The sequence below is a fragment of the Oryctolagus cuniculus genome, chromosome 2, assembly GCF_051225735.1.
Source record: "Oryctolagus cuniculus isolate XC-2025 breed Fujian yellow rabbit chromosome 2, ASM5122573v1, whole genome shotgun sequence".
NCBI classification, from domain to species: Eukaryota; Metazoa; Chordata; class Mammalia; order Lagomorpha; family Leporidae; genus Oryctolagus; species Oryctolagus cuniculus.
Window position 1 is genome coordinate 108,367,644 of NC_142868.1, and position 15,584 is coordinate 108,383,227.

Sequence of the window (15,584 nt, forward strand, 5' to 3'; positions counted from 1 at the left end):
AGAGGTAGAGACAGAGAAGAGAGAGAGAGATCTTCCATCTGCTGGTTCACTCCTCAGATGCCCGCAATGGCTGGAGCTGCGCCGATCCAAAGCCAGGAGCCAGGAGCTTCCTCCAGGTCTCCCATGCAGGTGCAGGGGCCCAAGGACTTGGGCCATCTTCTACTGCTTTCCCAGGCCATAGCAGAGAGCTGGATCAGAAGAGGAGCAGCTGGGACTAGAACCAGCGCCATATGGGATGCCGGCGCTTCAGGTCAGGGCTTTAACCTGCTGTGCCACAGTGCCGGCCCCAAGGAACACATTTCTAACACTAATAAAGGGCCAGTCCAGGATGTTCTGTTACAGCAACAGCATGGATGACAACACAGAGGCGCTGGACATTGCTGTCGTGGGCTTGGTGTGAGTTTTGGCAGCAGCGTGGTCTTAGACACCTGTGAAACTTTGAATGGGATCTGGCTCTCCGAACTCATGCAGATGTTTAAAGTCTTAGTTAACTGCTAATGGCTTGATGGGTGAAGGGTGGAGACTTATCTAATGATGGCATCTGGGAGGTGGGCCTAATGGACTTGTTTAGGTCCCTGGGGGCATGCCCTTGAAAGGTAGTCTTCAAGAGAGGGCTGGTTATGGAAGCCAAGGTCAGGGTAGCTTCCCCCTCTGCTCCCTGGTTCACTGTGTGATCTTCCACTGTGTGATTCTTCCAGAATTGATGGGGTCACCCATGAACCTCCAAACCATAAGGCAAAATAATCCTCTTCCTCCTTATGGAAGCTCCTCTCCAAAGACAGTAATGACAAACTGACCCGGATGTACACTGAAAGAGCAGTGATACTTTATTTAAAATATATACAAAATTATTACTCTGAAACTTACATATTACTGGGCAACATACATCACACAACACTGACGGGTGGAGATATTGGTTCCTTCATTCACTCAGTTTTGTGATTTCTCTTTTGCTCAAGTTTCCTGAAGAAAATGTCCCTAAATGCCCACCTGAGAGGAGGAGGTGCCCATGGGCGTGGTCCCCTTGGTGGGCACCGCGGGACCCTGTGACCAGTTCTGCCCCATGGGAACTAAGGGCAAATCCGGACCTTGCTGGGTACACTCTGGATACAGAATCTTCAATCAATCCCATACCAGTTGCCTGTGTTTCTCTCTCTCTCTCTCTCTCTCTCTCTCTCTCTCTCTCTTTCAATCCTGGATATAACAGGAAGGTGACATTGGTGATAACAAGTATCAATGATTTTCTTGCCAAGCCCTCCTCCAGGCTTAGGTTAATGTGAATTAGGCTCTTCTTCTCACTCCCTTTCCTTCCCTGCCCTCTGCCTCACTGTCAAAGGTAAGGAGGGGAGCTGGCCTCTTAATACACCATAAAAAAAAGTTCGACCGGAAGCAAACCTGGAGCTTCTGTGCCCTGGGGCTGAGTTACCATGATGCTGAGATAGACTGGGCAGCTGTTGGGCAGGACCCCGGCCTTACTCATCGCTGTCTCCCTAACAGTGCCTTACACCTCGTAGGCACTTAATAGATGCTCGTTACGTGGGACAACAGGTAGATGCAGGGGAACCTGGTGACTGTGGGTAGAAAACACCCGTTTTAGAATCAGAGTGCTTGAGGAATGGTGAGGACATTGGAGATCCAGACCCGCTTTTTTAGGCTTGGCCGATGAGGAAACAGAGCCAGAGAGGTGAGGTGAAACGAGACGGTCACACCACCAGTGGCTGTCACAGTCAGACCTGGAATCAGACTTCCCAAACCACTCCTGAAATGCCCCACTCTCTCCAGATCAGAGACTGCAGAGAGAGCTCAAAGGACTCAGGGCTTCCCAAGTGGGGAGCTCCCAGTGACGTCGCATGGACGTGGGCGTGGAGGCTAAGGTCCAGCCCAAGCAGGGGGCTCTTCTCTAGGCAGCTTCACTCCCCAGCACGGTCCAGGGCAGGTGCACAGTCGGCAGCAGCGGATCTGAGTGAGGTAGGAGGAGCACAGAGGTCGATGGGGCCCCCTGCAGCAGCACTCCACGTAGAACGGATCTGGTGACTCACGGGGGCTCTGGAGCCCCGCTCAGGGTGTGCAGGGGCAATGTGTAAACAAAGCCAGCGACGACACCGGCTCCCGACACCGAAGCGAGTCACTGCATGTAGTCAATGGTTGGGTTCTTGCAGGTGCTTCTGCACCCCACTGCAAATGCAGGAGACGTGAACAGAGGGAGGTGTGGTAATGGGTGGAGGGAAGGAGGGAAGTGGCAGAAGAGCAGCTGGCTTGGGCCAGGCATAGGGGCAGGACTGAAGACACACATGTGACACGGGTGGGCTTCTCAATTCAGGCTGAGCTGTAGCAGAATCTCCTGTGTGCCTCAGACCCCTGAGCCCTCCCACACACCACACTGGCTGCAAAGGCTCTGCCCCCGTCAGCGCTTGGGCAGCTCCCGTCTTCTGTCTGCCGGCTGCATCTTCCTCCAAAACCCAGGGGCCCGCTCTGCTTCCCAGTGGGAGTTTGGTTTCTTTCTAGAAAGGATGATTTGGCGTGGTCGGAAATGCACAACTGACCAGTGAACAGGAAGCTTGCCTGATTCCCCGTACACCATAAGCCTAAAGAACTCTGAAGAATGCAAGCATCCAAGGAGTGATGTTGACCCGTGAGATGGCACCTCCTTGGGTTTCTCCCATCAGAATATGGCACCAGGGGTTTCTCTCCAGCAGATGTCAAAGGAGGCTCAGACTGGCAGACTCGGGATTTTCCATCTCTGCCTGCCCCATCTTCAACCACTTTCCCTTGCTGCCTCCCTCCTCTTCCCTAACTCTCTGCCCCACTTCTGCTCTCCCCTACCCCACGCCTGTTTGGCCTCAACCACCTTGCAATGCCTGTCAAAGCCCAATTCACCTTGCTGAAATTTGTGATTTGGGAGCCGAAGCTCATCTGTTGTCAGATGAGTCCTCTTGTGCTTAGACAGTAGTCACCACACAATGCAGACAAATGACAAAAGTGCCGGAAAGGACTGGAAAACCTGGTGCTGGACACTGGGGCCCCGCACTGCCCCTTCTGCCCTGCCCTAAACAGCAGACTGGTTTTCGTTGCACACATAGACTGTGCTTGGCTGGATTCTCCTTCGAAGCCGCTCAGGCACTTTGGGAAGGATCTGGAAGGTCTGGGGTAGCAACTCTATGCAGGCCTCACGGAATTTTTTTATCCTCCAGCAGTAGACAATGGGGTTGAAGACAGACTTGAGGTAACTGAGCCACAGGATGCAGGTACTGGTGTTGTAAAAGGAGGCGCTGTAGTAAAACCTCCGGCTGAACACAGACAGGAGGCTATAGACGGAATGGGGCAGCCAGCAGAGCGAGAAGCCCACGAAGAGGATGAGGATGGTGGTGAAGGCCTTGGTTTTGAAGCTCAAGTCCAGGCTGACCTGCTGCTGCCGCTGCAGCCGTCTCAGGCCGGCCTTGGTGAGGTGCCTGAGGTCCAGGCTGTCCGACTGGTTGTGCACGCGCACGGCGTTCTTCCGGACTGTGTTGAGGATACACAGGTAGGAGCACAGCATGACCCCGAAGGGCACGAAGAACACGGCCACCACCAACATCACCACGTACGCGCGGTCTGCAGGCAGCTCGGTGTAGCCTAGCACACACTGCGGGGCCCGTGCGGGCACCTCCACGAACGTCCGGCCGGTGAGTGAGGGGACCGCGATGCAGAAAGACAGCACCCAGGAGACTGCGATAATGACCTTGGCCCGCCGGGGATTCAGCTTGTCCTGGCGCTGCACGATAATGAGAAAGCGGTCCACGCTGATGATGAGCAGGATGGCCACGCCCTCCAGGACGAAAAACCAGTAGAGCGTGGCCGACAGCCGGCAAAAGTGGTCCCCAAAGTGCCAGCGCACGGTGATGAGGGTGACGGCGGTGAAGGGCATGCAACATAAGGACAGCATGATGTCGGAGAAGGCCAGTGTGGCCAGCAGCAGGTTGATGGCGGAGCGCATGGCCGGCCTCTGGTACACTATGATACAGACCACGGTGTTGCCTAGGAAACCGACCGCGATCATCAGCAGCATTGCTATTGCCAGGGATATCCTGAGCGGGGCTGGCAGGGGCGTGGCCCCGGAGTCCGACCCGTTGCTGCCATTGAGCAGCCAGTGTTCGTAAATCTGGAGGGATGTGCTGTTACAGGCCATGGCCGACAGACGCTCAGAGGCCGGCAGAGCTGGCTGCAAAGGCTCCGCACCCCTCAGCGCTTGGGCAGCTCCCGTCTTCTGTCTGCGGGCTGCATCTTCCGTCTCCACGTCTGTGAGTTTCCAGGGCGCTGCAATGATCTGGAGATGCGTCTTTCTTTGGGAGCACTAGCTGGGACTTGTGGTTCACCAATCACACCTGCATCATCTTCATCTCTGTGGCAACCAGTCGTGCTTACAGTTTCTTAGGTGGACACTCAGCCTAGAGCAAGCAAGTGTACAAAAAGAAGTGTGTTAGATTTTTTTTTGTCCAAGTGTGTCACCTAGAACATATATTTAAATTTTACAGGTACAGGCTGGTCCCTCTCTCTGTGGGCTCCACGTCTTTGGATTCAACCATCTGTTCAGGAAAAAAAATTCACAGATTTTCTTCTTGTCATTCCCTAAACAAAACAGTAGAGCAACTGTTTACGTGGGTTTTGCATTGCAGTAGGTATTATAAGCATGCTAGAGATGGAATAAAGTTATGGGAGAATATGTGTAGGCTCTATGCAAACACTATCCCAACTTTCATAAGGGACTGGAACATGTGCAGATTTTTTTTAAAAAAGATTTATTTATTTATTTATTTATTTGGAAGTCAGAGTTACACAGAGAGAGGAGAGGCAGAGAGACAGAGAGAGAGAGAGAGAGATTCCATCCACTGATTCACTCTCCAGATGGCTGCAACGGCCGGAGCTGTGCCAATCCTAAGCCAGGAACCAGGAGCTTTTTCCGGGTCTCCCACATGGGTTCAGGGGCCCAAGCACTTGGGCCATCTTCTACTGCTTTCCCAGGCCATAGCAGAGAGCTGGATCGAAAGTGGAGCAGCCGGGTCTTGAACCAGTGCCCATATGGGATGCCGGCGCTTCAGGCCAGGGCGTTAACCCACTGCGCCACAGCGCCGGCCCCCAAGCAGATTTTGGTATCTATGAAAATTCCTGGAACCAACTCCCAGGGAGTAGTAGTGAGGGGCAATTGTTTTGCTGAACCCTAGAATGGAGAATGACTCACTCACTCACGCTTTGGGACAAAGTTGCCCTCGTCACACTTCTTTTCTGGGTCTTGTCCAGCAGCCCAGGAAAACCTGAGCAGCTCTACTTTGGGGAACTGAGAATGCAAACACTTAAGTCACCAACTGCACGTCATAAGCATTTATGTCATCACTTGCGTTTCAGGAAGCCCTGATGAACGAAGCCTGGGATGAGCCCATTGTGTTACAACGCTGGCTCCACAGGGCAGGAGTTTCTGTCTGTGTGAGTTTCTGCTGTGTCCCCAGAGCTTACAGCAGGGCCTGGCACCTGGGAACTGCCTGATAGATCCGTCTAGAGTTAATGCTGCTGCTATAATAGTTGTTTAGCTTTTTTTTTTTTAAGATTTATTTATTTATTTGAAAGAGTTACACAGAGAGAGGGAGAGAGGGAAAGAGAGAGGGAGAGAGAGAGAGAAAAGTCTTCCATCTGCTGGTTCACTCCCCAATTGGCTGCAACAGTCAGAGCCGTGCCGATCCAAAACCAGGAGCCAGGAGCTTCTCTGGGTTTCCCACACAGGTGCAGGGGCCCAAGGACTCGAGCCATCTTTCACTGATTTCTCAGGCACAGCAGAGAGCTGGATCGGAAGTGGAGCAGCTAGGACTAGAACCGGTGCCCATATGGGATGCTGGTGCTTCAGGCCAGGGTTTTAACCCACTGTACCACAGCACCGGCCCCATTTAGCTTTCTTTAAAAAAAAGAAAGAAAGAAAACCCACTTTATTCAGTGAGACTAACATGTAAAAAGCTGTGTGTATTTACATCTTCATGAGTGTGGGGTAAGAATATACCATGAAACCATGACCACCATCAAGGCCATAAGCATACATCCTTACTAAGTTTCATCCCACCTCTCCTTCTGTATTTGTGTATTTGTGTGTGTGTGTGTGTGTGTGTGAAATCAGAAAACTTTACGTAGCATCTACACTCACAGCAAATGGTAAGCAGACACTTCTGTCTGATTTTTCATTTTAAAACCTTTAAGGATATTAATTTAATTTTGAGAAAAGTGCAAATTCACAGAGTATGAGAGATAACACACTGGGGCTAACGTGGTGGCACCGCGGGTTAAGCTGCTACTTGCAACACTGGCATCCCCTACCTGAGTTTGAGTCCCTGCTGCTCTGCTTCCAATCCAGCTCACTGCTAATGCTGCAGAGAAAGCCACAGATAATGATGATCCAGGTGCTTGGGTCCCTGCCACCCACATCGGGGAGCTGGTTGAAGCTCTTGGCTCCTGGCTTCAGTCTGTCCCACACATGGCTGTTGCAGCTATTTGGGGAGTGAACCAGGGAATCAATCTCTCTCTCTCTCTCTCTCTCTCTCTCTCTCTCTCTAGCATTCGGATACTTTTCAAATAAATACATCTTTTTTTTTTTTTAAGAAAGAATATGTTGAGATCCCATAAACACTTTGCCTAGTTATCCCAAATAGTAACATCTCAGATAACTGTACTGCTGTGGTACTTCAAAAAATCCATGGAGGAGCTGGCGCTGTGGCGTAGTGGGTAAAGCCACTGCCTGCAGTGACGGCATCCCTTATGGGTGCAATCTGTCACATACAATTATTCTCAATAAAATTACCAGAAGATTTCTCATCAGAAGTCTCAGAGGCAGCAAGGCAGTGGATTGATATATCCAAAGTGTTAAGCAAAAAAAAAAACCTCAAGGGCCCGGCACTGTGGCGTAGCAGGTAAAGCCATGGCCTACAGTGTCGGCATCCCATATGGGCGCCAATTCAGGTCCTGGATGCTCCACTTCTGATCAGCACTCTGCTGTGGCCTGGGAAAGCCGTAGAAGATGGCCCAAGTCCTTGGGCCTCTGCACCCATGTAGGAGACCTGGAAGAAGCTCCTGGCTCCTGGCTTCAGATCGGTGGAGCTCCGGCCATTGCAGCCATTTGGGGAGTGAACCGGCAGATGGAAGACCTCTCTGTCTCTCTCTGTCTCTCTGTCTCTGTCTCTCTCTCTGCCTCTGTACTGCCTTTCAAATAAATAAATAATAGACAAATAGACACCGTGGGTCCATCTCCCCACAAGTCCTCTCACTGAGTGGTGTGATCATGGACACCTTGTAGGGCAGGAGTCAGTCCTTAAGCTGAGGGCTTTCCAGTGCCAGGAAGAGCAGGGCTTTCCCCTGGGATCCCACCACCCACATCCTAAACCTTCACTGCCACATACAGTATGGTCAGGGCATTTACTTAAGAGCCCTGAGTGGGTCTCTGTCCTGGGCAGCTGTGCCCCTGAACCCTGAACCTTGACCTTGGCCAATCTCTGCCCAGGTTCCTGGAGCAAGGCCACCATCCACTCTTAAGAGAGCAAAATACTTAAGGCAGTGCACTATAGAGTAAGTGATTCTTATGAAACTGTTTTTCAGGGCCCGGTGCTGTGGCACAATGGGTTAAAGCCCCAACTTGCAGTGCCGGCATCCCATATGGGTACCAGTTTGTGTCCCGGCTGCTCCTCTTCCAATCCAGCTTTCTGCAGTGGCCTGGGAAAGCAGCAGAAGATGGCCCAAGTCCTTGGGTCCCTGCACCCCTGTGGGAGACCTGGAAGAAGCTCCTGGCTCCTGGCTTCAGATCAGCTCAACTCTGGCTTTTGCAGTTATTTGGGGAATGAACCAGGGGAATGGAAGACCTCTCTCTCTGGCTCTCCCTCTCTTGTATCTCTGTCTTTCAAATAAAATAATTCTTAAAAAAAGGAACTATTTTTAATACCACTGCAAAACAGTCCCACAGGTACATCTACATTTGGACGATCAGAGTTGGAATTTTATATAAATGCCTTCGCCTATATCTGTGCATCCAATAAGATTTACTTTCTGCTGGTTCAGCCAAAGGCCAGGAAATCTGATAGACTCTTTCTCCATCGTCTAAAATGTTGTTCCAGGGAACCAACTGGTGTTTGTTCCACTGGATTTGAAATCCCTGCTCCAGAAGAACAAATTGGATCAAGTGAAGTCAACCTAGCAGACAGGAGAGTGGGGAGCAGCGCTTTGCTGGGCCAACAGCTTCACTCTGGCATTACCTGCAGCCTCACACAGATGGTCTCTTTCAATCGCAACAACTTTATTGGCAGTGAAAAGATACGTGAGAGCAGCCAAAAGCAACACATCAAGTAGCCGTGTTTAGGCACAGGTGCCGTGCCATGTGGCTCAGCTTCTGAGAAAAGGAAGCTCGAAGGGACCTGCATTTTTTATTCCTCAATCCGAGCAAGCCCCTTGGGGAGAATTTTCAGACAGACAAGATTTGGGAAGCCTTTTATGAAACAAGTTCTGACTGCCCATTCTCAGCGATGGCTAAAGTTTCACGTGTACTCATGAGGTGCAGGTTGAGCTTTTTACATAGCTGAGTGGTTTTTTTTTTTTTTTAAGATTTTAAAATTTATTTTGAAAGTCAGAGATACAGAGGTAGAGAGAGAGAGAGACATACACAGATAGAAATTTCTTCCATCCTCTGGCTCATTCCCCAAATGGCTGCAATGACCAGGGACAGACTAGGCGTAAGTCGGGAGCCAGGAGCTTCCTCCAGGTCTCTCATGAAGGTGGCAGGGGTCCAAACACTTGGACCATCTTCCACTGCTTTCCCCAGGCCATTAGCAGGGAGATGGATCAAAAGTGGAGCCGCCAGAACTCAAACTGGTGTCCACACGGGATGTCAGCATGATGATGTAGTGACTTTACCCATTACACCACAACGCTGGCTCCCAGTTGGGTGGTTCTGAAAGCTGGTCCATGGGCCTGCCTCATCAGTTGCACTGGGAAGCTTGCTCGATGCAAGTTGTCGGAGTCACCTTAGTCTACAGAATGAGCAATGCTGGGAGGTGATGGGGCCCCAGGAGTTCTTGTTCTACCAAGCCAGCCAGAGGCTAGGTGTTCCCAGGGGTGGCAATGTTTGTCATAGCTTCTCTCCTTTAACCCTCGCATCTGTGCCTCCTTACAGGTGAGGAAATTGATGGGCACATAGTTACAGACAGCACAGACTTCTGCCTCTGCGGGTTCCCCATCTAAGGACTCAACTGACTCTGAGGATATTGGGGAACGAGGCAAGAAGATCTGGTAGGAATAGTTGAGCTGGAATATTTTCTTCCCAAGTCTGCACAGCCCTGCGTTGGAACTCCACCCCCTTAGCTGTCAATCTAATAGGCCCACTTTCCCATGATGCACCTGTATTTCATCTGTGACCAGGAAGGAGGAGACACCATGATGGCTACATGGAAGTCAGGCTCCGTGCGAAGGTGCCGTGAAAACCCCCAGAAAGCCTCACACATACTAAACTCACCCCAACTAGTGTGCCACCCCCTACCTCATAACTGGGACTGATAACTTGGGAGTAGCCCTTTCCTCTTTTGGCTTCTGGCCTTTGCCACCCCTCCCCTAGCTCGTTGTTGGCAACTCAGGCCCACTCTTGCTGCATATTTCTCTGTGGGGGTTGCCCACACTCACGCATGAGTGCATATTCACCCCCTCCCTTTTAAATAAATCCTGCTCCCACTTGGGCACTGCCTGTATACCTCTGCTTTGAATTCTTATCTCCATGGAGGCAAGAACTTGGAATAAAAATTGGGATACTCACACTTATAACAGGTTGAAAACAGTGGGGGAAATTAGTACATACAGATCTTTCTTTCCCTTTGTCATTATGCCCTAAGCAATGGAGTAGTACAAGCGACTACTTACATAGCATTTCCATCGTGTTAGGTGCTATAAGGCATCTAGAGGTGATTTCCAGCCCACGGCAGGATGTATGTTGGCTCTTTGCAAAGACTGCACCATGCTCTGTAAGCGACTTGAGCATCTGCAGATATTGGTACCTGCAGGTGGTCCTGGAACCATTCCTCACGGCTGCTGGAGGGATGCCCATGGGAGGGGCTGACTCCAGGGGCCATGGCCTTAACCCTCGGGCTGTGAGAAGAGAGGCCACTCAGCTAACAATTCCCCATCAGACATTTTTCTATTAGGAATGAATCAGCGTTCTGCAGCTAGCGCCATCATCATGTATTTCAGCAGGAAAGATAAGGAGTAAGGGAAGCCAAGCAAGGGCTGTGTGCATGTGTGTGCGTGCGTGTGCATGTGTGTGTGTGCGTGTACATGTGTGTGCGTGCGTGTTGGGGGGGAGCACTGAGCATCCTGGACAGACCCTGGGACACAGGCTGCCCTCAGGCCCGTCTTTCCCTCCCGCGGCAGATGGAGGAACTTTCACATCTGCTTCCTTCCCTAGCAAACAAGCATGAACGCATTTGTCCCCACAGATTGGAGATTGCTGGCTTCGGAGCACGCAGGATTTAACACGACAGCTACAGGAGGCACAGGGTGGAGTGGGGACGCACTCACCACCCTGTTTGTTCAACTTGAGGTGCTTTCTTCTCCTTTTCAAAACAGGACACACATAGACTACTGCATTTGCTTGGAACAGCAGAGGGACTGCCCACTAGCCCATGGCCGGCCTCCAGGGCTGAGAGGGTCAATACCCTGGACACACCAGTGACCAATTCAGAGCCATGGAGGGGGGAGATTCCTCCCAACAGCCAGCTTGACTATTTCAGGCCTCCATACATACAGTGTTCAAAGATGATGGAGGCCTTGCTTTGATCAAAGAAGTGGTCATAATTCTTAGTAGTTGAACACAATTTAAAAGTACACCAAGTGCGCCAAAAGTATGTTGTTTTTCTTTCTTATAGCTACCTGACAGCATTGAGTCATCCCCTGATCTTCCAAGACCTCCCTCACTGCCCTGACAGGTACCAAAACCCAAGGATGCTCTAGTCCCTTCAGTGACGTAGTCTAGTATTGCCAGAGAACCTACCCAACCCTCCTCTGTACTGTGAACCGTACCTGGATGATTTAAATACAACACAAAGACTGTAAATAGTGGCACTGCATTGTTTAGTGAATGATGATAAAAAGAGTGTATGTGTTCAGTACAGATGCACATTTTTCTTAAAATTTTAAGAGAATTTTTAGTCTATTTATTTGAAAGGCAGAGAGATGGAGAGAGAAAAAGAGAGAGAACTCCCGTCTGCTGGTTCACTCCCCAAAAGCCCACAACAGCCAGGGCTGGGCTAGGATAAATCCAGAAGCTGGGAACTCAATCCAGGTCTCCTGGCAGGAATGGAGGACCAGCTCCTCCCCAGGTGTGCATCAGCAGGAAGCTGGGAGCAGAAGTGGAGCAGAGACTCAAATCCATGCACTCTGGTATGGGATGCAGGTGTCCCCAATACCCATCCCTCTTGGACATAGTCGAGCCATGGTTGGTTGAATCCTCTCAAGCAGAGGCCACAGATGACAGAGGGATGGCTACAATTCTAGTCCCATTTGCAGAGGTGCAAACTTAACCCAATTATGTGGTTTGGTTGAGATGCTCCAGGCAACAGATTGGGGTGTTGAGTTACAGCTTCTCTTCTGCTCTCCCGGCCTTCTCACCTTTCCTCCGCCCTGGGGAAGTCCCACCTCTGAACCACCCATCTCACACACGGGTTTCGTTGTGCAGACAAACTTGCTGCTACTGATTTAGATTATGACTCTGATCGTACTTGTTCTAGCTTCAAGGAGAGCCATGGGCTATGCAAGTACTTTTGAAAAGTATGGCATAACCTACAGGCTGGTCCTACCACACCTGTTGTTGTGTCTCCTTGTGGCACCAGCTCGCTGCAGTGGAAGGCAAAGCTCTTGCCTCCGTTGCGTGGTCAGCTTCCCAGCGAATCCAGGAGACTGTGTTTGTCCATTTCACCACCAGAAGCCAACTCTCCAGCCCCTGGCAGAGCTACGTTACAGGTGTTGCGTGTCAGGTAGGACTTTGAAAGTCCCTGAACCACACATGAAGATTTTGCTCAAAGCACAAAGCAGATGGTACTCGCTTCAAAGTGATATTTTTAATGCGTGATATTTTTAATGAAATCGGAGGCTATTAACACTTCTTCAAAATCCTAAAAAAATAAGACCTGCAAATATTGCATTTTTTTCAGGTAGAGTTGGGTGATGCCACAAGCTACCTGGCTGAGGGGCTCCCAGCAAGGCTGCAGAAAACCTGATACCAACGCCTTGAGCTTCTCAGGGCTGCTTGGGAAAAAACCTTTTGCTTCTCCAAAATCACAAGCTCCCTAACCTGGTTTTCTCAAAAACTAACTGTAGGGCCCTGTAGGGCCAGCGCTATGGCAAGGCAGGCTAAGGCTCTGCTTACTGCACAAGCATTCCATGTGGGGGCTGGTTCATGTCCTGGCTGCTCCTCTTCCGATCCAGCTCTCTGGTATGGCCTGGGAAAGCAGTGGAAGATGGCCCAAGTGGTTGGGCCCCTGCACCCTCGTGGGAGACCTGGCAGAAGCTCCTGTCTTCGGATCGGTGCAGCTCCGGCCATTTTGGCCATTTCAGGAAGGAATATGTGGATGGAAGACCTCTCTGTCTCTGCCTCTCTGTCTGCCGCTCTACTTCTCAAATAAATAAATAAAAATCATTTTTAAAAAAAGGAATTGTAAATTCCTTTTATAAAGAGGAATGTTAAAAAAATTTCCATGGAAATGTGTCTTCTGAGAACAAGTTTGCATGGATTTCAAAACTTTTTTGCACCAGTATAAATTCATCTTTTAATTCCCTTTTCCTTTGGACTTTTTTAAGTATGCCAGTACATTTTGCAATGTTTTTTGACACTCATGCCCTAACTCTGGAAAAAAAAGAAAGCCAAACCAAACAAACAAACAAACAAACAAAAAACAAAAAAACCCTTCATATAAGTCTGGTAAAAATAGGCTTTTTATTTGAAATAGAAAAAATGTATTTTAAAGCTATTTTTGATGACAGTTAAATGTTTTAGCAGATTTACAGACACATAATTTACATACCATAACATTTTCCCATCATAAGTTTATAAATCAAGGATTTTTCAATCAATTTATAATGCTGGGTAACTGTAGCCACAATCTACGTTGAGAACATTTCTATCACCCCCAAACAGGTCCTTCACGTCTCTTTGTAATCAGCTGACAGAACTTTTTAGTAGTGGCTTCAAGTTATTTCCAAAAAATAGGCTCCTAATATGACCCAAGACCTTAACAATGCAAATGGAAGGCCTGGAAACTCTAGCACCTGCCTGCCCTGCCCTACCACTGCCCTTGATGTAGAGGGGAGTGATGCTGAAGAGGACCCCTTCCCAGGGAAGGTAAGAGACTCATTGGGATACTCTCAGTCTGTATGCCCTGGCCTGGGTGGCATTCATGACCCTGAATTCGTGTGTGTCAGTGGGGCAGGAAACAAGGCAAACCTAACTCACTTGCCTGCACAAAGCCACCAAAGTAAACAGAAGCTGCCGCATGGACCGAGAAAATAGGCGGCAGAAGGGACATGGGAAATAAGGAGGTGGCAGGCCCTCTACTCCGGAGACCTAGACTGTGGTCTTGGCTCTGCTTCTTGGCTGTTTAGCCTCAATTTCCTCTTTTGCAGCAAGGAGTTGGGGTAGCTACCTGTTATGGTTTGGATAGCGGTCTGGGTGATCCCCAAAGGCCCATGTGTTAAGGGCTTAAATCCCAAGGTCTTTTTTTTTTTTTGTAAAGATTTATTTATTTATTTGAAAGTCAGCATTACGAGAGAGAGAGAGAGAGAGAGAGAGAGAGAGGTCTTCCATCCACTGATTCACTCCCCAATTGGCTACAACTGCCGGAGCTGTGCCAATCTGAAGCCAGGAGCCAGGAGCCTCCTCTCTGGGTCTCCCACACAGGTGCGGGGGCCCAAAACTTGAGCCATTTTCCACTGCTTTCCCAGGCCATAGCAGAGAGCTGGATCAGAAATGGAACAGCCTGGATATGAACTGGCACCCATATGGGATGCCGGCACTGCAGGTGGTGGCTTTACCCGCCATGCCACAACGCCGGCCCCAATCCCAGGGTCTTATGTTGATGAATTGAGGCTGGGGTCTTGCAAAGTGATTAGATTGGATTAGGCTGCTAAGGTGGGGCCGCTGTGATTGAGTCATAGTGGCTTTAAAAAGACAGACCCATGTGCCCTCTCTCTCTCTCTCTCTCTCTCTCTGCTTCCTGGCTTGCCATGGGATCCTCCCATAACAAGTGTTCTACCATCCACTCCTCTCATCAGCTGGCATACCAATGGAGCTGCCCAGACTTGAACTGTGCACCTCCAAAACCATGAATTGAAATAATCAGCCTTCTTAAGTAGGTTTTTTTTAGGGTCTTGTAGTTATAGCAACACAAAACTAATACACTACGCTGCAGGGTTGTGGTGACGATTCAATATTTGAAAATGCACCCTTCAAATCACAAGGCACTCGATGAGGGTGGGGAGGAGTCTTTATCAGAAGAGATGGCAAATTCAGTCCCAAGGACACAACTTGCCAGAATCTGAACTGTCTGAACTGACTGCAGGTGCGTGGGTTCCTGGAGGTGGAGGCTGAGTTTCTCATGAGCACTGTGCCTCTGAATCAGGTCCATTTGAAATGTATGTGAGTTAACACTTTGCAAAAAGTTTCATGATCTCGTTTCCTACACCTCGTGAAGCTGGAAGCTGGAGCTTGCTCCTGGGCCATCTTTAAATGTTCCTTTAAGTCGGAAGTTTGTGATGCTTGTCTAAGAGAGGCTCAGAACCCCCAGCCAGCAGAAAGCACATTGCCATAACTTCAAGAAATGTCACGCTTCTTTGAGCCAACTGTCAGGCTCTATGGTTTCCTTTCTCTGCCGTGTAAAAAAAATCATCAATAAAAAGGAAATTGTATGTGAAAGCCTAAGTTTCTAGGACTCTGGACAGGGAATTCGTTCATTCGTTTGTTTAATTAGTATTTATTGAGCAGTCACCATGGGACAGGTGATGGGATTCAGTGACTCACTATGCCATTTAAGAACATGTAATTTGGGGGCTGGCGCTGTGGCATAGTGCATAAAGCTGCCGCCTGCAGTGCTGGCATTCCATATGGGCGCTGTTTTGAGTCCAAGCTGCTCCACTTCCAATCCAGCTCTCTGCTATTGCCTGGGAAAGTTGTAGAAGATGGGCCAAGTCCTTGGACCCCTGCATCAGCATGGGAGACCCAGAAGAAGCTCCTGGCTCCTGGCTTCGGATTGGCACAGCTCTGGTCTATGCAGCCATTTGGGGAGTGAACCAGAGGATGTAGGTCTGCTTTTCAAATAAATAAATAAATCTTTAAAAGAAAAAGAATGTGTAATTTGCTCTGCTTTTCTCCATATGCACTCTGCTGAAGACCTGTGGAAAGCTGGCATGGGGTCCAGAATGTAGCACAGGAGGTTTGCAATGCTGGCATCCCGTATCAGAGCATTGGTTTAAGACGCGGCTGCTTTGCTTCTGATCCAGTTTCCTGCAAATGTGCCTAGGAAAGCAGCAGATGAGGGCCCAATGACTTGGGC

General features: G+C 49.6%; 1 protein-coding gene across 1 annotated transcript in view; it reads right to left on the bottom strand.

The window, feature by feature from the left end:
• Positions 1 to 15,584, bottom strand: part of GPR45 (G protein-coupled receptor 45) — a 96,084-nt gene continuing 80,500 nt past the window's right edge. Inside the window, exon 2 of the mRNA XM_017339358.4 lies at positions 1 to 4,424. Within this exon, the coding sequence (XP_017194847.2) occupies positions 3,047 to 4,165 (1,119 nt within the window). The 5' untranslated portion in view covers positions 4,166 to 4,424 and the 3' untranslated portion in view covers positions 1 to 3,046. The remainder of the gene's footprint in view (positions 4,425 to 15,584) is intronic.